The sequence below is a fragment of the Natator depressus genome, chromosome 14 (genome assembly GCF_965152275.1).
Source record: "Natator depressus isolate rNatDep1 chromosome 14, rNatDep2.hap1, whole genome shotgun sequence".
Classification (NCBI taxonomy): Eukaryota; Metazoa; Chordata; order Testudines; family Cheloniidae; genus Natator; species Natator depressus.
In genome coordinates this window covers 38,725,002-38,750,780 of record NC_134247.1, presented here as the reverse complement: position 1 = coordinate 38,750,780, position 25,779 = coordinate 38,725,002, and the positions used below count along the sequence as shown (strand labels likewise).

General features: G+C 45.8%; 2 protein-coding genes and 1 pseudogene across 2 annotated transcripts; all 3 read left to right on the top strand.

Annotated features, from left to right (window-relative positions):
* Positions 1-2,539: 2,539 nt before the first annotated feature.
* Positions 2,540-3,496, top strand: LOC141998514 (olfactory receptor 6N1-like). The gene has a single exon (XM_074971380.1). The coding sequence runs from the start codon at positions 2,540-2,542 to the stop codon at positions 3,494-3,496; it is 957 nt and encodes a 318-aa protein (XP_074827481.1).
* Positions 3,497-11,683: 8,187 nt separating this feature from the next.
* LOC141998519 (olfactory receptor 6B1-like) lies at positions 11,684-12,637 on the top strand. Its single transcript, XM_074971386.1, has one exon. The coding sequence runs from the start codon at positions 11,684-11,686 to the stop codon at positions 12,635-12,637; it is 954 nt and encodes a 317-aa protein (XP_074827487.1).
* Positions 12,638-21,441: 8,804 nt separating this feature from the next.
* On the top strand, positions 21,442-22,343 carry LOC141998919 (olfactory receptor 6B1-like; annotated as a pseudogene).
* Positions 22,344-25,779: the final 3,436 nt, after the last annotated feature.

Here is a 25,779-nt window from a genome sequence, read left to right as displayed (position 1 = left end):
CTGGAGCACTGGTGAAGGCCATCTTGAGCTGGTCGAACACCTGTTGAGCCTCCAGAGAGTAGGTGAAAGAGGCGTGTTTGCAGAGGAGCACTGTCAATGGGGCTATCTGGTCTGAAAACCCAGGCATGAAGTGCCTATAAAAATTAGCAAACCCAAGGAAGCACTGCAGCTCCTTGATGTTCCAGGGGTGCCGCCCAGGTCTGAACAGCGTTCACCTTCCTGGGGTCCATTTTGAGGCCCTCGGAGACAGGATGTAACCCAACTACTTCACGGAGTGTTGGTCAAAGCTGCCCATTTGTGTTCGCACCATGGGAAGTTCTCCCCGAGGGCTGTCAACCTGTTCAGGCGTGTTTAGTGCCCCTTGGAACATGCTGGGTAGGGGGTGACCCACTGCCTCCATGTCCCACAGGGCTGGCCTTGTACAAGTGTGAGGGGTGGTCCAGGAAAACTTCCAGAATCCTTGGCAAAGGTAGGCAGGACTAGTGGCAGGAGCTTGGGATCCCAGAACTGAAGCCAGGAGTCAGAGCCAGTGTCAGGGTCAAGCTGAGGGTCAAGCAAAAATCAGAGTCAGAGTTAAGCCGAAGGTCAGAGGCAAAGACAGAGTCAGGATTGGGATGTGGGTCAAACCCAGGTTTTGACCTTTAATCGTATTTGTTACTCTTCTCTGGACTTTCTCCAATTTGTCCACATCTTTCCTGAAATGTGGTGCCCAGGAGTGGAAGAATTACTTCTCGTGTCTTGCCCAACACACCTGCTAAAACATCCCAGAATTATATTTGGTTTTTTTGCAACAGTGTTACACTGTTGACTCATATTTAGCTTGTGATCCACAATGACCCCCAGATCCCTTTCCACAGTACTTCTTCCTTCTGCAGTAATTTCCCATTTTGTATGTGTGCAACTGATTGTTCCTTCCTAAGTGGAGTACGTTGCATTTGTCCTTATTGAATTTCATCCTATTTACTTCAGACCATTTCTGCAGTTTGTCCAGATCATTTTGAATTTTAATCCTATCCTCCAAAACACTCACAACCCCTCCCAGCTTTGTATTGTCCGCAGACTTTATAAGTGTACTCTCTATGCCATTATCTAAATCCTTGATGAAGATATTGAACAGAACCCGACCCAAAACCCATCCCTGTGGGACCCCACTCATTATGCCCTTCCAGCATGACTGTGAACCACTGATAACTACTCTCTGGGAATGGTTTTCCAACCAGTTATGCACCCACCTTATAGTAGCTCCATCTAGGTTGTATTTCCCTAGTTTGTTTATGAGAAGGTCATGAGAGACAGTATCAAAAGCCTTACTAAAGTCAAGATATACCACATCTACCGCTTCCCGCCATCCACAAGGCTTGTTACCCTGTCAAAGAAAGCTATCAGGTTGGTTTGACATGCTTTGTTCTTGACAAATCCATGCTAACTGTTACTTATCACCTCATTATCTTCTAGGTGTTTGCAAACTGATTGCTTAATTATTTGCTCCATTACCTTTCCAGGTACAGAAGTTAAGCTGACTGGTCTTTAATTCCCTGGGTTATCCTTATTTCCCTTTTTATAGATGGGTACTATATTTGCCCTTTTCCACTCTTCTGGAATGTCTCCGGTATTCCATGCATTTTCAATGGGGTGGCGAGTGGTGATAGAGCCTTACTAGCCCGGATCACACATGCCAGATTGTTTCTAGACTCTGAGTTTAGGGAAAGCATTTTTTTTCACCCAGTGCCTTTCCTGTCTTATCATCTCACACTCATTATGGAGTGGGGAGGGTCATTCCCCAGTTAGGGTTGCACATTAGCCTGGTTTTGCACCTTCCTAAGATCCACCCTCCAAAGAGCTGTATTTTATGACTGCTACATAGCTACTGTTGGGAAACAGAAAAGGCACTGCCAGTCCCTCACCACGTTCCCATCACCACCACAGGCACTAAGGGAGAATTTACTCCACTTCATAATTTATGGCATGAACTGGATCTCTTGTGAGGGGGTGAAAATTATTCCTTCTCCTACAGGGCACTGAAATGCTGAATATACCAGGATATAGTGTTAGAATTCATGGAAAGAAATCTAACAGCAGGACGGTGCCTAAGAACTCTAGACCACATTGACAAATCTCAGTCCAAGATTTTAGCTGATGTTTGATTTTGACTCCTAAGACATGGCATGATTCTGGCCATTCCCAGAAGTGAAATACAGCATTTAAGCATCATTGTTAAGCTCTGGTATGTCAGATAGACAGAGAAAGGATCTGATCTGTCATATCAGTATGTGGCTACCAGACAAATGGGCTGTTATAGTAATCACTGATATCCGTGTCGAACACCCTCTGCCCCATCAGAGCAATGTTTTGTTCTTGGACTCAGTTTCCTGGCACTTTGCTCTGAAATCTAAACTTAGCCTTAAAATTTCAGCCTGTAACCAGGAGAGGAAGGGGAGTTTCTGAATATTTATGGAATTAATTCACGAGATTTGATTAACTTTTAACTCTGTGTCCTTCCAATTCAGTCGCACAGATTTATTGTTCCTAGACTCAACCAATGGCAGACTGCAGAAACCAAACAGCCATCACTGAATTCTTCCTCCTGGGATTCAGGGATCTCCCTGACCTGCAAATTCTTCTCTTCCTGATGTTCCTAGTGATCTACATGGCAACCGTGGTTGGGAACACCCTCATTGTGGTGCTCGTTGTGGCTGACCAGCATCTTCACAGCCCCATGTACTTCTTCCTGGGGAATTTGTCCTGCGTAGAGACCTGCTACACCTCAGCCATCATGCCCCGGATGCTGGCCAGTCTCCTGACTGAGGACAAAACCATCTCAGTCAGTGGCTGCATCACACAACTGTATTTCCTTGGGTCTCTGGCAGGTACGGAATGCTGTCTCCTAGCAGCGATGTCTTATGATAGGTATTTAGCGATATGTAAACCCCTGCACTATTCAACTCTTATGAATATCAGTTTTTCCTTCCAGTTGGCTGCTGGCTCCTGGTTAAATGGTTTTTTGGCTCTTACCATCTTGGTCTTATTCCTATCACAGTTAATATTCTGTGGCCCAAATGAAATTGACCATTTCTATTGTGATGCCATTCCACTGATAGAGCTCTCCTGCAGTGACACCCACCAGGTCACATTGATGGATTTCATACTAGCCTGTGTATTCACCCTGCCTCCATTCCTACTAACCCTGACATCCTACATGTGCATCATTGCCACCATCCTGAGAATCCCTTCCACCACCGGGAGGCAAAAGGCCTTTTCCACCTGCTCCTCTCACCTCATTGTTGTGACAATTTTCTATGGAACCATAATGATTGTCTACATGCTACCGAAACGTGATACACTGAGAGACCTAAACAAAGTGCTCTCTCTTTGCTACACGGTCCTGACTCCCCTGGTAAACCCCCTCATCTACAGCCTGAGAAACAGAGAGGTCAAGGAAGCTTTGAGGAAAGCAGTCAGTAAATGTGGCTTTCGCAAAAATGTGCAGAGACTCTGAGATAACTTAGCTTTGAAAACCTCAGGCTGTCTGGATGATTTCAGCAATCATCCCCCATTAAAATTAAGTTGAAAAGTCCTAGTGAAAATCTCAGCACTCAGTGTTGTCCTTCTCAGTGAAAGGACCAGGGTGGGAGGTGGCCATAACCATGTTCCCATCATGGAGTTATGGGCACTAGGCAGAATGGAGACAAAATTGTAACCAATTGTTTAGATCTTTAAAAAAGCCATTCTTGATCAAAATAAATGTTTGGACAATAAAAATAGTAACTCCTTGTGCAGCAGAGATGGGAACATAAGCCTGGGAAATCTGCCACCCCTGAAATTGTGCATATTACCGTCATAACCCTCTGCAAACCAACCATCTTCACTGAACTCACAGAGGCCGGAGGCAAACAACCAGGCCCCAGCAGTGACCTCTGGACACTTCACCAGGAACAGCGTTATCGCTCTTATCTGGGCTACACCCGGCTGTGACCAGCTCCGGGAAAGCAACAGCTCCAGGCTCACCGGGCCCTTGGAGGCAGGGAGGTTGGGCAAACAAAGAGGTAGGCTCACACGCCAGGTCCACTGGGACTGTCCAGGCCCAGCTGGGGGTTTGCCAGGGCACCCGTAGAACTGAGGCTCTTCCGGGGGTCGGGTCTGTCAAACGGTCACTGACGAGGGACTCTGCTCATGGCCCTGCAGGGCACCAGCTGCTCTGCTTCCACCAGCTGCACAGAGCAGTTCAAAGGGAGGGGACCTGTTACAATGAGCGTCCCCAAAACTAACTGCAACAAGCCCAATGTCCGACGGGGCTAGTTCTGAGGGCACAGTGTCTAGTCAGCCCCAGGTACCCCAGGCAGCTCTGCTCCACACAGGGCCCTTTCCTCAGGGGGTGATGCAACTGATGGTGAGAGGAGGCAGCGACCACCTACCAACGGGCAGAACTCCTGTGATGCCAAACACGGCAGTGCTGGCTCAGTCACTGGGAGCACGTCAGGGCTTGGCCAGAGGTAGGGGAGCTGGGCACCAGTGAGAATTGTAGGGCTCCAACTCTGTGGAAGGGATTTCACAAGGGACATAACAGAGTTAGTCACCCAAATCCCTTTGAAATGGGAGATGGACGCACATCACCTTACACGCCTCTGAGAATCTCAGCCTGGAGAGCCACTGGGATTCTGTCATGGTAGCTTCAATCTATGCATTTCCATTGGACACAGAGCCCACATCAACAGAAAGGCACTGGATGGATGGGAAACCCCTGCTAAGCCTTTGAGAGCTGCTGCCACTGTATGCGCTCTTGTAGCCACTAATGTTGCAATCATTTTTTGTGCGATTTTGTTCCCAGTGGCTATAGTTTGAAACAGCACCCACCTAGCAGTAGGTAAGAAATGAGGAGAGGTGCAGTTATGCTGTCTAGGGCCACAAGAGGGCAGAGAGGACAGGTGTAGCTGTGCTGCCCAATGAACAGCAGCCAAAGTGGAAGGCAAGAAAGGAGAAGTTATGTTGCCAAATGACCAATGGAAAGGGAGGTGAAGCTGTATAACGGTGTGTAAGTGCTGAGTAGAGAGCACTGAAGAGACGAGGACCTCTGTGCTGCATAGTGGAAGGTGGATAGTAGCAGATGTTATGGAGTGAGTTATGGGCTGTTATTTTAAATAAGGGCCACCAGGTGACATGAGAGTCAAGAACGGGAAAGAGGCAGCTATAGAGAGAAGAATCCACTAGAGGAGAGAAGAGCAACAGGCTGTCATGCTGGGAAATCGACACTAGATGGCAGCAGAGTAGAGGAAATGAGGCGGGTGGGAGTGTCAGAAATACTGACTAGTGCCCAACACAGTTCAGTAGCCAATACAATAATGGGGAAAAGAACAGGAGGACTTGTGGCACCTTAGAGACTAACAAATTTATTAGAGCATAAGCTTTCGTGGGCTACAGCTCACTTCATCAGATGCATAGAATGGAACATATAGTAAGAGATATATATACATATAGATAAGTTGGAAGTTACCATAGAAACTGTGAGAGGCTAATTAGTTAAGATGAGCTATTACCAGCAGGAGAAAAAAACTTTTGTCGTGATAATCAAGATGGCCCATTTAGACAGTTGACAAGAAGGTGTGAGGCTACTTAACGTGGGGAAATAGATTCAATATGTGTAATGACCCAGCCACTCCCAGTCTCTTTTCAAACCCAAGTTAATGGTATCTAGTTTGCATATTAATTCAAGCTCAGCAGTCTCTCTTTGGAGTTTGTTTTTGAAGCTTTTCTGTTGCAAAATTGCCACCCTTAGATCTTTTACTGAGTGGCCACAGAGGTTGAAGTGTTCTCCTACTGGTTTCTGAATGTTATGATTCCTGATGTCAGATTTGTGTCCATTTATTCTTTTGCGTAGAGACTGTCCAGTTTGACCAATGTACATGGCAGAGGGCACTGCTGGCAAATTATGGCATATATCACATTGGCAGATGTGCAGGTGAACGAGCCCCTGATGGCGTGGCTGATGGGATTAGGTCCTATGATGGTGTCACTTAAATAAGTATGTGGACAGAGTTGGCATCGGGCTTTGTTGCAAAGACACACATAGTTTGATTCACATCATCTCATCATCTCATCATCACATCATGATTCACAGATGATGTGAATCATGACAAATTCTCATGACAAAGTTTGTCCAAATGTGGGATACCATTACTGAGAAAGTCTTCAGCCAAATCAATCAATCAATAAATCTGATATGATGGCATATATCACATTGGTAGATGTGCAGGTGAACGAGCCCTTGATGGCTCACCACACGATCCATTATCTACAGCCAAGCTCTAAGATACAACTGCATTTGCTCCAATCCCTCAGACAGAGACAAACACCTACAAGATCTCCATCAAGCATTCTTAAAACTACATTACCCACCTGCTGAATTGAAAAAAACAGATTGACAGAGCCAGAAGAGTACCCAGAAGTCCCCTACTACAGGACAGGCCCAACAAAGAAAATAACAGAACGCCACTAGCCATCACCTTCAGCCCCCAACTAAAACCTCTCCAGCGCATCATCAAAGATTTACAACCTATCCTGAAAAATGATCCCTCACTCTCACACAGATTTTGGGAGACAGACCAGTCCCCGCTTACAGACAGCCCTCCAACCTGAAGCCAGCAACCACACACCACAAACCAAAAACACTAACCCAGGAACCTTTGCAACAAAGCCCGATGCCAACTCTGTCCACATATTTATTCAAGTGACACCATCATAGGACCTAATCCCATTAGCCACGGCATCAGGGGCTCGTTCACCTGCACATCTGCCAATGTGATATATGCCATCATGTGCCAGCAATGCCCCTCTGCCTTGTACATTGGCCAAACCGGACAGTCTCTACGCAAAAGAATAAATGGACACAAATCTGACATCAGGAATCATAACATTCAGAAACCAGTAGGAGAACACTTCAACCTCTGTGGCCACTCAGTAAAAGATCTAAGGGTGGCAATTTTGCAACAGAAAAGCTTCAAAAACAGACTCCAAGGAGAGACTGCTGAGCTTGAATTAATATGCAAACTAGATACCATTAACTTGGGTTTGAAAAGAGACTGGGAGTGGCTGGGTCATTACACATATTGAATCTATTTCCCCATGTTAAGTAGCCTCACACCTTCTTGTCAACTGTCTAAATGGGCCATCTTGATTATCACGACAAAAGTTTTTTTCTCCTGCTGGTAATAGCTCATCTTAACTAATTAGCCTCTCACAGTTTGTATGGTAACTTCCAACTAATCTCTCTCTCTCTCTCTCTCTCTCTCTCTCTCTTACTCTTACTATATGTTCCATTCTATGCATACGATGAAGTGAGCTGTAGCTCACGAAAGCTTAAGCTCTAATAAATTTGTTAGTCTCTAAGGTGCCGCAAGTCCTCCTGTTCTTTTTGCGGATACAGACTAACACGGCTGCTACTCTGAAACCTGTCAATAATGGGAAAGTTATACTGTAAAATGGCCACTAGGTGGCAGCATGTTGTAAGAGTGAGATATGGGCTGCTATTTTCAAAAATGCCCATTAGATGGCAGCATCTCTTGAATACTAATTCGGGGCGGTGCAAGTACATGATAACTGGCCATCACCTTGGACAGGCATCTCCCAAAAATGTAAGCTGGTGTTTGTCCGTGTTCTAAAATATTTTCCACAAAGGATCATTAGACTAAAACATGATGTAGAATGGGACTTGTATAATTGCAACTCACAGTGGGCATTGTTAGCTACAAAGCTTTGGAGACACAAAACGAACCAAGTAGGAGAAACGTTGAAGTGGGACTGTATTGGAAAGCATGAAGAAAGAATACAACTATGAGAGAGCATTTACACTTATTAAATCGAAGGGGAAGCCCATTTTCCAAAGGTAGATCACAGGCACCAGCTCATCCCTTCAGATAACTGCAGGTCTCTTTACTGAGAAAGTCCCATTTCTGCAGAATGATGAAAGACAAGAACCTCAGTAGAACCAGAGTCCTGTCTGCCAAACCCTGAAGAGCTCTGTGTGTCAAAAACATGTCTCTCGCCAGCAGAAGTTGGTCCAATAAAAGGTATTACCTCACCCATCTGGTCTCAAACCCTGAGAAATGAGTTCATCGACTCCAGTGAGAGTTGTCCTACGAATAGAGGTGAGCACCCAATTCCAAACTGCTGCTGCTTTGCATTTATATATCACCTTCCGAACCGGGGTATTAAAGTGCTTCAGCAATTAAGCATGAGCAATTTAACATTCGCCTTCTGTGAAGAATGTGGGAAGTGTCTGTATTCATCTTTACGATACATCGTCTGTGTCAGGATGCTGGGCAAAGGTAGGTAGGACAAGTGGTAGGAGCTGTAGATCCCGGAACTGAAGACAGGGGTCAGAGTCAGTATCAGGGTCAAGAGTCAAGCCGAGGGTCAGAGCCAGAGACAGAATCAGGAATTGGGACGAGGGTCAAAACCAGGTATCAGCATCCCAGTTGTGTTTCCAGGGGTCGATCAGGAGTCAGAATCCAAGTCAGAGTCAAGGTCAGTACCAGGACTTCAGACACAGAGAAGCAGGCTGGTCATGGCAGCTGGCTAGGATCCACATTGTTGCCTGGACACTTCTTGGTGCGCCCCATGGGCGAATATAGGGTCAAGGAGCCAAGGGTCAAGGAGCCAAGAGCACTTTCAGTCCAATCATGCAGGATGGAATTTACCGTGGCATACAACCACTGCAGATTATGGGCCACAGGCAATGAGTCAGCTGCAGGGACTGCCAGTTTGCAGTATGGGGATATTACTTACCCGTTAACCTTACAGGGCCAGGTCCAAGTCCTGCTGATACACACAGTTACTTTGGGTGGCTGTGGTATGGGTAGATAAGGGTTAAATTCTGCAAGCACTCCCGCATGGTAGCTGTAGACAGACCTCAGTGGTCTGATGCTCAAAAGGAAAAGCCCCGTGGGAGAAATGCATGAAGCAGTGTATTAGAGATACAGGGTGGGTGAGGTAATATCTCTTATTGGACCAACTTCTGTTGGTGAGAGAGACAAGCTTTCAGCTACGACACTGCATGAACCAGTGTAGTCAGGTTCAGACGCCCTTCTCGAACCCCCAGGGGACCTTTGGGCAGGAACCCTGAACTAAGGGACTTCGGAGTGGATAAAAAAACAGCCTGTGGCTCAAAGGGTTAATGTGATGCTTGGATGTATAAACGGGGTAATCTGGAGCAGAGAGTCTATTTTACCTCTGTATTTGGCACTGGTGCGCCCACTGCTGGAATCCTGCGTCCAGTTGTGGTGCCCACAATTCACGAAGGGTTCAGCGAAGAGCCATGAGGACGATTAAAGGATTGGAAGACTCAAGGAGTTCAATCAGTTCAGTTTAACAAGGAGCAGGTTAAGGGGCAAACTGATCACAGTCTGTAAGTAACCATGTGGGGATCAGAAATGTGATAAGGGTGGGCTCATCAATCTAGCCGAGAAAGGTATAACAAGGGTTAAGAGCTGGAAGTTGAAGCTAGACAAATTCATACGAGAAAATAAGGCACAGTTTTTATCAGTGAGGGTAATTAACCACTGGAACAATTTACAAAGAGTCATGGTGGATTTCCCATCAGTGGAAATTTTAAAATCAGGATTGGATGTTTTTTCTGAAGGATCTGCTCTAGTTCAAACAGGAATTAATTCAGGCCTGTGTTTCACAGTGATGCAGTCTAGATGATCCTAGGGACCCTTCTGGCCTTGGAATCTATGAATAAGTGGGGAGAGATTCTGATTGGGGTGCCAGACTATCCGAGAGGCCGGGGTTGCAGGGGGCAACCTGCCTCATTGTTTTTTGGGGGTACCTGGGTTAAGTGGAACCTGCTTAAACTGGCAAGGAAAGGCAGTGTTTAGATAGACAAATCGTCTCATGCCATTTGAAGTCATCACGTATCGGGGTGCTTTACCTCCTACTGAACCGAAACAGTACCTTCAAAATTGTCCAGATCTACGCTCCCACAAGTGCATGCAAAGATGATGATATGGAAGGATTCTATCAGGAGCTGGAGGAAACCCTCGCTCAGAGTTCCACATAAAGGATTGCGATGGGAGATTTTAACGCCAAGGTTGGAAGAGGGAGTGAGGGCGAAAAGTTCATCGGTATCGGAGAATGAAACGTGCGAGAACGACTAGATATATTGGCAGAGACGAGGAGAATGTTCATTGGTAACACCTGGTTCCGAAAGGAGGCCAACAGAAGATGGACCCGGATCGCACCAAATGCACAGACAAAGAATGAAATCGATTACTTCCTGATCGATAGACGACGCATCGTGCAGGATATTTCAGTAGTGCCATCGTTCAACACCAGTAGCGACCATTGCCTGCTGAGAGCCAGACTCACGTTCACTGTGAAGGTGGAGAAAAAGGCACTGTGTATGGCGAACAGAAGGCACCAACCGGTAGCTTTTGACGAGGCAACCCTGAAGGAAAACATTTCCAGGGAAGACTGGAGCCTCCTGGACGGCTGCGCTGAGGATTTTGAGAACTTCAGCAAGAGACTGAAATGGTGCATGAAATCAGACAATATGTGCATAGGATTTTGTTGTTTTAACCCTGTTTCCCTCTGCTAGGTATGTTTCTGTGAACCAGTCGATCCCACCTGTTTTTGAAGAGGCCATCCTGAGTCACTAGAGGTTCACACTAGTCACAAGGTCCCAGAGAGGATTCCATAGCAGGGGACAAAGCCAGTTGTAGCTGGTGGAGATAAATACGGATGGTGAAACAGGGACGCTGTAGCCTGCAGACACAGAGCACCCATTCTATATACATGGGAGACAGAGAGATGGATATACAGCTGAATACTTAAGGGGAGAGAGAGAGAGAATAGAAAAATCAGTGAAATAAAAGTTTTAACTTTCCTACCAATATTGGTTGGAATTTTCTAAGTGCCTTAATGGATTTAGGTGCCGAACTCGTCAAGAGGAGCGGGCGCCTAACTCCTATAGAGTACTATCAAAGTCTCAGCCTTAATAGTCCAAGAATTCATGTTACAGGGAGAGAATTCCCAGCACAATTTAACAACAGGTTAAAAAACAGGTTTCACAACTTATATAATGGAAAGGGTTTTCAACACTTATTAATATTTGCTAAAGGTGGTAAATCTGGCTCTACCTGTTGGGAATTTTTGATATTTTGGAACTGTGTAACAGTATGAAAGAATCACAGAGGTACATTCATAGATTTATAGATTGGAAAGCCACAGAAGACCATTAGATCCTCTAGTCTGACGTCCAACACTAGATTTATTGATTGATTGATTGATTTGGCTTCTACAAAAATATGAAGACTTTCTCAGTAATGGTATCCCACATTTGGACAAACTTTGTCATGAGAAGAGATATGAGATGATGTGAATCAAACTATGTGTGTCTAAATGGCTGCCCATTATGGTGGGCTCTCAGACCCTTCAACATAGCAACTGGGTTCCTGGTCCGATTCGAGAGATGTTGATATTTTGTTAAATCTGCTGCATCAAACTTACGATAATATATCCAAAGAGTCAACATGCCAGCCAGCTCTGTTCCTGCAACTCCATTATCAAACCAGGGGGCTTCCTTCCCCCCCAACTTCTTCTTTGCTGGGTTAAAGCTTAAGTATGTTTTTGCCAATCATCTCCAAGACGTATTTTTCTCTTCCTCACTTTTTATCCTTCCTAGATACACCCCATGGCAAACACAGAAGGGAGGAATCAAACGTCCATCACAGAATTCGTCCTCCTGGGATTCAGGGATCTTCCTGAACTGCTGGCCCTACTCTTCCTGCTGTTTCTAGTGATCTACGTTGTAACCTTGGCCAGGAACATCCTCATTGTTGCGCTAGTTGTGGCTGATCGGCACTTTCACATCCCCATGTACTTCTTCCTGGGGAACTTGTCCTGCTTGGAGACCTGCTATACCTCCACCCTCCTGCCCAGGGTTCTGGCCAGTTTCCTGACAGGGGACAATACCATTTCTGTTAGTGGTTGTATGACACAATTTTATTTTATTAGTTTCTTTGCTGATGCAGAATGCTATCTGCTAGCAGTGATGTCATATGATCGGTACTCGGTGATATGCAAACCGCTCCATTATGCAGCCCTCATGAATACCAGGTTCTGCCTGCCGTTAGCAGCTGGGTCTTGGATAAATGGATTTTTGGCTGTTATCATAGTCATAGTTCTTATGTTACAATTAACTTTCTGTGGCCCCAATAAAATGGATCATCTCTACTGTGAATCCACAGAAATGTTAAATCTCTACTGCAATGGCACCAACCAGATAGAGCTTGTCATTACCATCCTGGCTGCTATATTCACTCTGCCTCCAGTTGTATTAACCATGATGTCCTACGTGTGTATCATCTTCACCATCCTGAGAATCCCTTCCACCGCCGGGAGGCAAAAGGCATTTTCTACCTGCTCCTGTCACCTCATTGTGGTGACCATTTTCTGTGGGACCCTGATCATTGTGTATCTGCTCCCAAAAACCAACACACTAAGAGACCTAAACAAAGTGTTCTCTGTTTGCTACACAATTCTGACACCTATGGCCAATCCCTTCATATACAGCCTGAGAAACAAAGAGGTGAAAGAGGCCCTGAGAAAAATTGTCAGTAAATGTGTAGATTTTACAAGAAATTAGAAATCACAAGGTTTTTATTTCTTACTGTATTAAGGGAAAATGGTGAGATGCAGAGCTGGCTTATTGTTTTATAGAACCAGATTCTGGGTGGTCCCTAGTTCTGGCTAGGCCTTTGGGAATGTGCTGCTATAATATTTGAGGATGTGCAAATATATGAAATGTGAGATCAGTCAATACCAGGATCTTTACATTCAGAATAAAATTGAACTGTATTAAACTTGGTTCGAGTTGGGCAATTCCATACACTAAGCCCAAGTAAGAATATAAAATAAAAGAACAATTTACACTGGGATTATCAAAGGATCCTAAGGGGGTTAGGGATCTAAACTTCAATGGGGTTGTGTTACTTAACTCCATTAGGTCCCTTGACAATCCCGGCTGAATGACAAAATACTTGAAAGGATACATTGATTTTGGGTGCCTCAGCTACTGGGGACCCCCACTTGAGACACCAAGATTTTTCAGAGCACATAGAATTTTCATAACCTGTTGTGTGTTCAATGGTGGGAAATGATCCGTTCAAGTCATTCTATCTAGGTATGCGAGGTGGCCCTCACCAACATTAACAATGGGACACCTCGAGAACGAAGAGCTTGTCTATATGGAAAGAAATTATATGAATTTGAAGAAATTTGGGCCCTGTTTCCAGATACTTTTGGATAAAAAATGCTGAAATAATGCCTGACTTCCATTCCACCGGACCTCTCTGCTTTCTCCCTCCCACTTCCTGCCCCCATTCCCCAACTTCATTTTTTTTGCCCATTTGTGTCTTTTTTAAAAATTGTTGTTCCCCCCTCCCTCGCAGGCAAGGTTCGTCTGATTTTCTATTGCCTAGTCTTATAGTTTTGACAAGTTGCAAAGTTGCATAATTGCATATTTTTTTTAGCTAGCCTGTGAAATGTGCAGTGTCGGGCGACATGTACGAGCTGTAACAATTGTTCTTGTTTGTTTCTTCATGAACATTTTAAAAGAATGAATCACAAAAATAAAATGACAGGACCCCTCACAATCACTGCCGGAAGGGAGGGAATTCACATCCCCGTATTACAGAGGCACAGGGTAGATTACGGGGCATGCCCAAATCCACACAGAAAGTCTGTGGTTGAGCAGGGAATTGAATGCAGATGTCCCGCATCATGCTCCAGGTCCTATCACTACACCATCCTTCGGCACCAGAGAGGGTAACGCCTCCCCGTTCTCATTAGTTAACCTCCTGTGCTTTCTACAGGCTATGAACTACTGACCTCACAAGCAGAGGGTGAGGATTGAGAAACAGGCATTTATTCACTGTAAGAGCCATTGGATGGCAAACAAGGCAACTGCTGACAAAGGGGATGCTGTACTGTTTAATGGCTACCCCCGTAGAGGGTGAGGAATGGGAAAGGAGCAGCTATTCTGTACTATGGGCACTACGGGGCAGCAGTAATTCTCTAAAATTGCAGCTTTTATGACTATTGACAAAGCAAAATTATTGTCATTATTCCTTTGTATTATGGCCAGGCTGTAACAGGACCATCCAGAAACCTGGCCCTGGCCCCATTTTGCTGGGCAATGTACAGACGCAGAGTCAGAGAGTCTCAGGCCTTGTCTACACTAGCACTTTTGTCAGTCAGGGGTGTGAAAAATTTACAGTTGGGCTAAGTAAGACAAATGCTGTTTGAGAACTAATTAGAGTTTGATTTAGGGCTATTTACTCTGTACATTGTGATGTGATGCTGACTTTGAGTTTTCGTGGTTACAAAGCTTTAACAGTTTGAATCTCAGCAGCTACTGTCATTAAAAAAAACTGTCTGACCCTCCTCATAATTTCCTACAACTGTGAAAATTTAAATCAATACAAATAATAAAAAATGTTTAAAAATAAACGTCAATATTATCCAGTTCTACCAAGCCTAGAGACAACACAGAAACAGAAGAGAGTCAAAGCCTCACAATGTCACGGAAGAGCCAGACCTTTTTGTTTTTAATTCTGATTACTGCTTTGGGATGGGGTTTAGTTAGGAAGGATTTGGCTAAATGAAAAGAAGTGAGGGCAGATATGCTGAGGAGAGAGGATTGGGGGCACAGAGAAGGGAAAGAGGTGGAAGCCATGAAGAAGGAAGATATGAAGGATGTTCTACTGGTTAGGGCATCAGTCTAGCATTTGGGATTAGAACTGGATAAAATGTTTCATTTTAACAGTTTATTCACCTAAAAAAAATACAGTTTTTGTTGACTGAAACTATCTGACATGAATTTGCCTAATACTTTCGGGACTGAGGGGGCTGGATTGACAAAGAGACTTAGAGCTTATTCACAAAATGGCTGGAGGAGAAGAAAGCAGCAGAGGTCTGTGTTTTAGACAATGGTTGCAACGCTCACCTGCAATGCTGGAGACCCAGCTTCAAGTTCCTGTGCTGGAGCAGGAATTTCAATGCAAGCCTCCCGTCTCTGAGGGGAGTGCCCTAAACCCTGGGCCATAGAGTGTTCAGTGGTGGATCTCTTTCAGCCTCGCTGTTGAAGCTGTTCCACTTTGCATAAAATACCTCAATAGTCATTAACTCAGGGAGCAAGCATGAGAATGACTGTAGAGCCCAGTGGTCGGAGCATGCAGCTGGGAGATAGAAGACCTTGACTCAAGTCCCTGCAACAATGAACATGTCATTAGTGATACAAAGTGGGACAGCTTCAACAGAAGAGTCTGAGAGACACCCCCCCGAGCAGCCTGTCGCTAGGGTTAGGGCACTCACCAGGACTGGGATTAGTATCTGGGTCTCGCACATCACAGGCTAGAACTCAAACCACTGGGCCAAAGGTCATGAAGGCAAGCTGGGCCCCATTCTCCACTGCCCATTTTATGAATGGACCCTAAAGATCCTTGTGAATCGACCCTTTTAAAAATGCCTGGAAGTCAACTGTTTCCAGTTGAGTGATGTGGTATTTTTAACCCAAAGTGGATTTTCTGTTGCATTTTGGTTTGTTGAAAATTCCAGATTTGGTTCAACCTGCAGCAATTGTCTTTTCTGATTTTTTGGAACTGCCACTGAATCCAAAAATCAGCTGTTTGTTCAGTTCTACTTGGGGTACCTGTGTTCCAGTCCCGGCTCCACCAGAGATCCCGTTTGACCATGGACATTTCTGTGCTTCAGTTCCCCAGCTGTACAATGGAGAAAACAGGCATTCCGTACCTCACAGGCGTGTTGTGAGGATCTATACTTTATAGACTGTGGGTCACCCAGCTACTATTGCAAAGGGGGCCAGAAAAGTACCTTTGGGAGAGGCAGGGCTGTCTCATGAACGGGATCCTGAACACACCCAGAGGAGGTGAGATTAGTCACCCACACAGCTAGTCTCTGATACTGGACTCATGCCTCTAAATAGGCTATTACTGAACTGACCACTAGGTGGAAGTGGAGCAGAAAGGAGAGTGATGGAATGCCCCAGTGATGGAGATGAAGAGAGACACTCAGGGAGGGGCCGTCTCGCAATGACTAATGAGAGCCCGACCCTGCCTGCTCAGGTCTCACTCAGCATTGATGGCGGAGGTGGGGAAAGTGATCAGATTTAGCTGAGCCTGACCTAAACGCAGATCTTTTGCGACTTAAGTTGATGCTGTAGGACTTGTCTATATGGGGAATGTGACTAGCATCCTGATACAGCGACAGTTACACCAGTGTAACGCCCCATCGGGACACCCTTATTCTGGATGTAGCTGGCTTTTCCCCAGTGTAGCTGGCGTCATTTTAAAAGCAAAATAAGCTGAACCAGAAAATGGCGCTCTGAGTCCAGAATAAGTGTTTCCACATGGGGAGTTTTGCCAGTATTGCGATAGTGGTGTATTTGTACTGGCATTATTCCCTGTGTAGACAAGCCTGTAGGATCCCCAGCTGAAGCTAGCTTATGGTGGAAGATCCTTGCTCCGTGCACCTGGTCTTGTCCCAGTAAATCACTGGTGGACTAGATGACTGGGCGGCCCTGGGAGTGAATGCACTGGGAGGCCCAGGCTGCGATTACCATTTGGGCTAGAAGACTCTCCCCGAGAGGAGAGAACTTTGGGCCAAGCAGGCCGATTTCACCAGCACTGGTGTTTGTGCCATCTGTGTCGCAAACCCAGCTGCAGCTCCCCGCACTCAGTGGAGGGAAATGCCCCTCAAAAGTAGCATCAGGGGAGACACAACCTTCTCCCTCAGAGGATACAAATCTGAGGAGGCGAGTGTGCTCTGTCAATAGAGAGAGGAGACCATTCTCCAAGGGAGATCTCAGCAACTGCTTGTCTCTTCAGGGCCATGTGGGTCTCTTTACTGAGAGAACCCAATTTCTGGAGAGAAGTGAGAGAGAAGAACCTGAGTCCTGGTCATCAACACTGAGATCCAAGCTCATCTACTGGAGGCTGAATATCCTGTGGTCTCAGGTGAGCGCTATCCCTCATCCTGCTGCTGCTGCCAGGCACCGAGAATGAACCTGTCTGTCAGGGGATACCACTAAAGAGTTAATAGGGGTACTGCCTGCCTGCTCAGCTGGGACTGATCAGTGGCCCCCCAACAGCCGCAGAGATAAAAGGGTTGCTCAGCCACTAGGTAAGTTAGCTGCTAGAGAGACTGAAGGATTGCTGAGAGGAGTCCCCGTTGCTTCAGCAACAGATTGGCAAGAAGCTACCTAAGCAATCAAGTTGCTCTCTCTCTCTCTGCTAAATGATCACTAGTATTGATTGGAAAATGGAAAACCAGTTTCATTAAAAATGTTGACATTTGAAAGTTACTTCCATTAATCAGGAAGAAGTTAGCATTTTTTAAACTTTTGGTGATTTTGTTTTTAAACTGCGGTGTGCTAGAAAATAAATAGTGTCACTTCCCCTTGCTCTTTTCCATCTTTTACTCCTTTTTCTTTTTGCCACTTGGTAACTTGCTGTCAAGGTTCCTCCCCCACTCTGAACTCTAGGGTACAGATGTGGGGACCTGCATGAAAACGTCCTAAGCTTACTTTTACCAGCTTAGGTTAAGACTTTCCCAAGGTACAAACTATTTTACCCTTTGCCCTTGGACTTCCACCACCAAACATTTATCTGGGTTTATTTTACTAGGAAAGCATTGTTTGCAAACATCTTTCTCCCCCAAAAGCCTCCCAACCTTTGCACCCCACTTCCTGGGCAAGGTTTGCTAAAAATCCTCACCAATTTGCATAGGTGACCACAGACCCAAACCCTTGGATCTTAGAACAATGAAAAAAAAGCATTCAGTTCTTGAAAAGAAGAATTTTAATAGAAGTAACAATAAAAAGAATCACCTCTGTAAAATCAGGATGGTGAATACCTTACAGGGTAATTAGATTCAAAACGTAGAGAATCCCTCTAGGCAAAACCTTAAGTTACAAAAAAACACACAGACAAGAATATCCATTCTATTCAGCACAGCTATTTTCTCAGCCATTTAAAGAAATCATAATCTAACACATACCTAGCTAGATTACTTACTAAGTTCTAAGACTCCATTCCTGTTCTGTCCCCAGCAAAAACATCATACAGACAGACACAGACCCTTTGTGTTTCTCCCTCCTCCCAGCTTTTGAAAGCATCTTGTCTCCTCATTGGTCATTTTGGTCAGGTGCCCAGCGAGGTTACCTTTAGTTTCTTAACCCTTTACAGGTGAAAGGATTTTTCCTCTGGCCAGGAGGGATTTTAAAGGTGTTTACCCTTCCCTTTATATTTATGACACTTTCCAAAACTTCCTCAAACTTTGAAAAATTATCATGTGGCAAAGTAACAGGCTTTCATTTTTCCTTTTCTCTCTGTAACTCTTTCAAAATTATGGGAGGAAGAACAAGGAATTGTGAACAAACTTTAGACATGATAGTTGGCACGTTTTCTGAATCCTGTAAGCTTCTATCCCTTGTAAATGTATAAGTTTGCTAGTGGAGATTTTAATGGATATTTTTATCATGCCGTTTCAGAATCTCACTAAGCAGTTTGAATCAACAATATCTATTGGTAGAGAATTTGAAAAGTTAATCCCTGATTGTAGCAACCAGGGTTCAGACACCTCAAGGGGAGAATAGAAAGTTTCAAAACAAGCAGTTACACCAACTGATTGCATATTGTGGTGTTGCACATAAAAATATGTTGAGTAAGGTTGTTGATAAAATCTTGTAATGCTCTAAACTTAATCACTGAGATATGTATACAGACTGTGGTTATGAGTATGCATATAGGTTCTGAGCACAGGTTATTACAATTTCAGCTCCACCTAGCAGTGGCCATTCTGGTAGAGAGGGGCTGCCTGCCCCTCCCCAGATGTGACTAGCTCAAAGCACCTGGCATTGTACAACCCAGAAAAAGACAAATGGTGAACCCTTACACTTAAAGGGAAAACACTGAGACATCCTGGTGATCAAGTAGAGGGCATTTCCCCTGCTCTGACTAACCATGAACCACCCTAGTCTGAGACCAAGCCGTGGGGGGAACAATCTGAAAATCTTGTTGAAGGGGTTTCAAGTGAAATCTCTCCAGTAACTGAGGGACAGTCACTTGGTGGGTGCTGTCTGTGACATGCTGAATCCCCCTACAGTTAGGGAATATGCTGGGAAAGGCTTTTATTAGAAAAGGGATTTTTATCTAATTTGAAATTTTAAAGGTTAATGTTGCATCTCTGTTTTTTCTGCATGACTTGTATGGGTTTGTTTCCCTTGCTATTTCATCTATGTGTAAGCAGAGTCAGGATGAGCTCCACCCTGACATCTGGTGGTGAGATGTGGCAAGTTGTGGAGAAGAACTTCAGGGGCTGATCTCCTTTGCATAGGGACACCCACCCCTCCTAGAATGAGGCCATAGCTGCCCAAATGGTCACTTTGGCTGCTGTGGGATCCCCAGTTTCTCTGTTATTGGGGCAGGAAGAATAAATTGTTATTACCCTGATTATGGGAATCAAGGAGAGTGGAACTGTACTCGGCCTTTTGTCATGATGGGGGGACTCACCATCAACTAAGCAGCACTCGCTAGGCAAGGGTCATGGGTTCCAAAACCCAGTGAATAGCAAGAGGCTGGGGACAGGTATTAATACTTGGTAGTATGGCCCCCCCCTGGTGAGGGCCTTACATGCTAATTGTACTGCTTTCTTTCTCCACTGTGGAATATCTGAGCTAATGTTGATTTCATTAGGAGTCTAGTTACAAGCTGCTGAGCTGAATTCACTTTGGGCTAATGGTGCACCAGCACTGAGGCTCCCCTACTACAGGCTGAAATCATAAAAGAGCTGAACTGACTAAGAGCTGAAATCACGGAGTGTTGTGTTAAGTAGTAGGGGAGCCTGAAGATACATTGTAGAGCAGTTTATAGGATGGCTGGAGTGGCTTGTGGAGCAGTTCATGGGACGGCAGGAGCTGCTTGTGGGAAGCGGAGTAGAGCAGTTCGTGGGGCGGCTGGTGGAGTGGAGCAGAGTTAAGCCATATGGAGCTGCGGGGCAGTCAGCTTCAGATCATGTAAGGTGCCCCTTACCTCTTCCCCCCCACCCCCCCCAACTCCACCCAGGTTGGGAGGTAAAATTCTGCAGATAAACTTTCGAACTCTGGGGCTGCCCTGACCAGGGACAGAGACTTCTGGGTCATTGGACTTTTTGGACTTTGGGTGATTTGGGGTTGCTGGACTCAAGAACCAAAGGGAAAGGACACACCCCAATTTGCTTGGGGTGGGTTTTTTGCTCATGGGTTGTGTTATGAATCCTGTTGGTGGTGTTTCCCCAACATAATGTCACATTGTTTTTCTCTGTTTATTAAAAGGCTTTTTGCTACACTCAGACTCTGTGCTTGCGAGAGGGGAAGTATTGCCTCTTGGAGGCGCCCAGCGGGGGTGGTATATATTTGTCCCAGGTCACTGGGTGGGGGCTCGAGCCGGTTTTGCATTGTGCTATTGGAATGGATCCCCTAGATACTGAACCCGGCCCTTGTTGCTGCCAACTCTGGCGGGCAGAAGGGTTACATATGAATCCACACTTTCTCTATTAAATAAATCTCCTGTTTATTTTTACCCCAGCAGGGGTCTCTGTTGTGCGAATTGAGGAAAACTTAGCTGTTAAGAAGGGGGAAAGGTGCCCCTTAATCTCTGGGTTTGCGGGTGTCATTTGAGGGGGCTCACCCCGCAAGGCTGATGGTAGCCAGGGCAAGAGCTTTATTCTTATGGGCTGGCTACTGGGGTCAGGGGTCTGCCCGAGCTGGCAAAGCATTAAGGCACCCAAGGTTGCAGGGCAGGCAGGGACAGAAGCCCTGACTGGTCTGCGGGATCCCCAAAGTGTCACCATGATGCTCACATAACAGCATAAAAACTGATCTGCATGGTACAGCACAAATGAAATCGAACAAATGCCTGCCTAAAAAGGCTTTGGCGTTCCAGTTTTGGACTGGAAAAAACAGTCAAGGAGGCTGGTTTCTGCTGGGGACGAGTCCAAAACAAACCAATGTTCAGCTGTTTGTCCCTTCTGGCCTTGGAGTCTGACTTCAACATGGCTCTCCCACATCCTAGGGAGGCTATAGAGTCACGTTCATACTCCATTCCCGGCCCAATGACTATCTGTTGCCGTTCATAATGGCGATTCATAGTCAGTCATGATGACAATGAATACTCATGGGACTAGGGAAACTGGGTGAGAATAACTCTACGGCCTCCTACTTCATCATTAGCCTACATTGTATGAATCCCACCACCTCAGCCTGGGTCCTCAACGCAGCCTTTGGGCTGTGACCTCAAGGAGAGGAAGCATTTGAATCAATAGATTAAAGACGATTAACAAACGTCATTCTCATTGTACTGTAGAGTTTATCGCTTCCCCCAGATACATCCTATGGCAGCCATGGAACAGGGAAATCAAACGTCCATCACAGAATTCATCCTCATGGGATTTGGGAATATCCCCAAACTGCGGGTTTTTGTCTTCCTGCTGTTTCTAGCAATCTACTTTCTGATCATGGCCGGGAACATCCTCCTCATTGTGCTGGTTGTGGCTGATCAGCACCTTCACACCCCCATGTACTTTTTCCTGGGGAATCTGTCCTCCACCATCCTGCCCCGGATGCTGGCCCGTTTCCTGACTGGGGACAGAACCATTTCTGTCAGTGGTTGCCTCACAATATTATTTGTTTGGTTTCTTTGGAGCGACAGAATGTTCTCTCTTATGATCGGTATTTAGTAATATGCAAACCACTGCATTATGCAGCCCTTATGAATGGCAGTTTATGCCTCCGGCTAGCAGCTGGTTCTTGGATGTGTGGATTTTTGACTATTCCCATAATGGTATTTCTTGTGTTAGAATTTACTTTCTGTGGTCCCAATGAAATTGATAACTTTTTCTGTGAATCTACACAAATAATAAATCCCTGCTGCAATGACACCTACGAGACGGAGCTTGTTGTTACCATCCTGGCAGCTTTATTCACTCTGCCCCCCTTTGCATTAACCCTGACATCCTACATGTGCATCATCATCTCCACCACCCTGTGAATCCCTTCCACCACTGGGAGGCAAAAGGCATTTTCTACCTGCTCCTCTCACTTCATCATGGTGACCATTTTCTATGGGACCCTAATCACTGTGTATCTGCTACCAAAAACCAACACACTGAGAGACCTGAACGAAGTGTTCTTTGTCTGCCACACAATTCTGACTCCTGTGGCCAATCCCTTCATATACAGCCTGAGAAACCACGAGGTCAAGGAAGCCCTGAAAAAACTGTCAGTAAGTGTCTAGATTTTATGAGAATTCAGAAACTTTAATCCCTTAAGGCAAAATGGTGTAATACTCATGCTATGTGGACCTTATTTCTCACTCCATTTTTGGTGATATGCGCTTATAACATTTTGAGGATGTGCAAAGTTTTGAAAGTGTAAGAGGAATCAATACCAGGACGGTTGGAATAAAACTGAGCTGTATTTTACTTGCTGAATGTGGGTAGATATCTCGATTAATTCCATACACTAGAATAACTTAGGGCTAGATCTACGAAGGGACTTTGGTGTTGCAACGAGTAAGTTTTAGTGCCATGCCAGCCAGTGGGAACCTCAGCCCTGAGTTTGCAGCCAGGCTCCCTATACGGTGCATGGGGAGAAGTAGGCAGCTAAGAAAGGGATCCCCAGAGATCAGCATGTGGAGCAAGGAGCTGCCTCACCTAGCCAAGAGGAAAAATCAGTTAGAGTGTTGCCTAAGCCCCATCTCTCCCATGGAGTTCGACACTGCCTCTGCTTGGGATTTTCAGCTGGGAACCCCAAGGGGGGAGGGGTGAACTCACCAGGCTGTTGGAGACCCAGGTTCAGTCCCCCCGACTAATACAGAGCAGGGATATGACTGTGGGTTCCCCCACCCCAGGCGAGTGTCCTAGCCACTGGACGGCAGAGTCCTCCTCTGGCCCAATGCATGTTTAATTAGTTTTACACAGTGGAACAATGTCCTCAGGAGACTCTGAGGGAGCCCCACACCTGATTGCCCTCCATGCCAGTGCACGGGGAACTCACCCGAGAAGAGGGAAACTCAAGTTTAAATGGCTCCTCTTTGGGGGGGGGAGGAGGGAATTGGACCTGTCTCCCCCACATCCTGGCTGAATGCCCTAGCCACTGGGATCAGGGTCATAATGGAGGCTTCATGCCCCCCAGCCAAAGTGCTGGGAGCATGCCTACCGGATGGAGCCCTGCGGGTGAGACAGGCAGGGCCACGTCTAGCTTGAGGCTCCTGTGGGGGTGAGGTCTGAGACGAGTGCCTAGACTGAGGTGGCTGTGCATATGTTCACTGGCAGAGACTGGCTCCTACAGGCCTTTAGTGGCCGAGATTTAACCACCTATGACATCAGGTGTCAGCTGAGCCAGGGTTTTGAGGCTCTCAGTGGTGCCTAAATGCTGGTCCTAGGCACCTGAGTCCCTTTGTGGACCTAGCTCTGAAAACCCAACTTCCGAAGTGACGGATGCTCTTAGGCCCATGGCCTCTCAGTGAGATTTGTGTTCCTGTGTCGCCAAGGTCGCTTGAGGCCAGATGTACTTAAAGTTATTGAGGTGCCTAGTGGGATTTTCAAAAGCATCCAGGTGCAGAACATGCCAAAAATGGGTTTAGGCCCCAAGTTGCTGCTGAAAGTCCTATTGGCATCTAAATACATTTTAAAATGTATCAGTGAAATCCTTGCTGATCTTAAGCACAAAAAAAGCTTACAAGAAGTGGAAGATTGGACAAATGACCAGGGAAGATTATAAAAATATTGCTCGGGCATGTAGGAGTGAAATCAGGAAGGCAAAATGACACCTGGAGTTGCAGCTAGCAAGAGATGTTAAGAGTAACAAGAAGGGTTTCTTCAGGTATGTTAGCAAGAAGAAGAAAGTCAAGGAAAGTGTAGGCCCCTTACTGAATGAGGGAGGCAACCTAGTGACAGAGGATGTGGAAAAAGCTAATGTACTCAATGCTTTTTTTGCCTCTGTCTTCACGAACAAGGTCAGCTCCCAGACTACTGCACTGGGCAGCACAGCATGGAGAAGAGGTGACCAGCCCTCTGTGGAGAAAGAAGTGGTTCGGGACTATTTAGAAAAGCTGGACGTGCACAAGTCCATGGGGCTGGATGCTTTGCATCCGAGAGTGCTAAAGGAGTTGGCGGATGTGATTGCACAGCCATTGGCCATTATCTTTGAAAACTCATGGCGATCGGGGGAAGTCCCAGACGACTGGAAAAAGGCTAATGTAGTGCCCGTCTTTAAAAAAGGGAAGGAGGAGGATCCGGGGAACTACAGGCCGGTCAGCCTCACCTCAGTCCCTGGAAAAATCATGGAGCAGGTCCTCAAGGAATCAATTGTGAAGCACTTAGAGGAGAGGAAAGTGATCAGGAACAGTCAGCATGGATTCACCAAGGGCAAGTCATGCCTGACTAATCTAATTGCCTTCTATGATGAGATAACTGGTTCTGTGGATGAGGGGAAAGCAGTGGACGTGTTGTTCCTTGACTTTAGCAAAGTTTTTGACACTGTCTCCCACAGTATTCTTGCCAGCAAGTTAAAGAAGTATGGGCTGGATGAATGGACAATAAGGTGGGTAGAAAGTTGGCTAGATTGTCAGGCTCAATGGGTAGTGATCAAAGGCTCCATGTCTAGTTGGCAGGCGGTATCAAGTGGAGTGCCCCAAGGGTTGGTCCTGGGGCCTTTTTTGTTCAATATCTTCATAAATGATCTGGAGGATTGTGTGGATTGCACTCTCAGCAAATTTGCGGATGTACTAAACTAGGAGGAGTGGTAGATACGGTGGCAGGTAGGGATAGGATACAGAGGGACCTAGACAAATTGGAGGATTGGGCCAAAAGAAATCTGATGAGGTTCAACAAGGACAAGTGCAGAGTCCTGCACTTAGGACGGAAGAATCCCATGCACCGCTACAGACTAGGGACCAAATGGCTCGGCAGCAGTTCTGCAGAAAAGGACCTAGGGGTTACGGTGAACGAGAAGCTGGATATGAGTCCACAGTGTGCGCTTGTTGCCAAGAAGGCCAATGGCATTTTGGAATGTATAAGTAGGGGTATTGCCAGCAGATCGAGGGACGTGATCGTTCCCCTCTATTCAACATTGGTGAGGCCTCATCTGGAGTAGTGTGTCCAGATTTGGGCCCCACGCTACAAGAAGGATGTGGAAAAATTGGAAAGAGTCCAGCAGAGGGCAACAAAAATGATTAGGGGACTGGAACACATGAGTTATGAGGAGAGGCTGAGGGAACTGGGATTGTTTAGTCTACGGAAGAGAAGAATGAGGTGGGATTTTATAGCTGCTTTCAACTACCTGAAAGGGGGTTCCAAGGAGGATGGACCTAGACTGTTCTCAGTGGTAGCAGAAGACAGAACAAGGAGTAAGGTCTCAAGTTGCAGTGGGTTTAGAGGTTTAGGTTGGATATTAGGGAAAACTTTTTCACTAGGTTTCAGAGTAACAGCCGTGTTAGTCTGTATTCGCAAAAAGAAAAGGAGTACTTGTGGCACCTTAGAGACTAACCAATTTATTTGAGCATGAGCTTTCGTGAGCTACAGCTCACTTCATCGAATGCATACTGTGGAAACTTCAGAAGACATTATATACACAGAGACCATGAAACAATACCTCCTCCCACCCCACTCTCCTGCTGGTAACAGCTTATCTAAAGTGACCATCAAGTTGGGCCATTTCCAGCACAAATC

Coding starts and splice junctions, on each gene's coding strand:
- LOC141998514 (XM_074971380.1), top strand. CDS start 2,540: ATGGCAGACTGCAGAAACCAAACAGCCATCACTGAATTCTTCCTCCTG.
- LOC141998519 (XM_074971386.1), top strand. CDS start 11,684: ATGGCAAACACAGAAGGGAGGAATCAAACGTCCATCACAGAATTCGTC.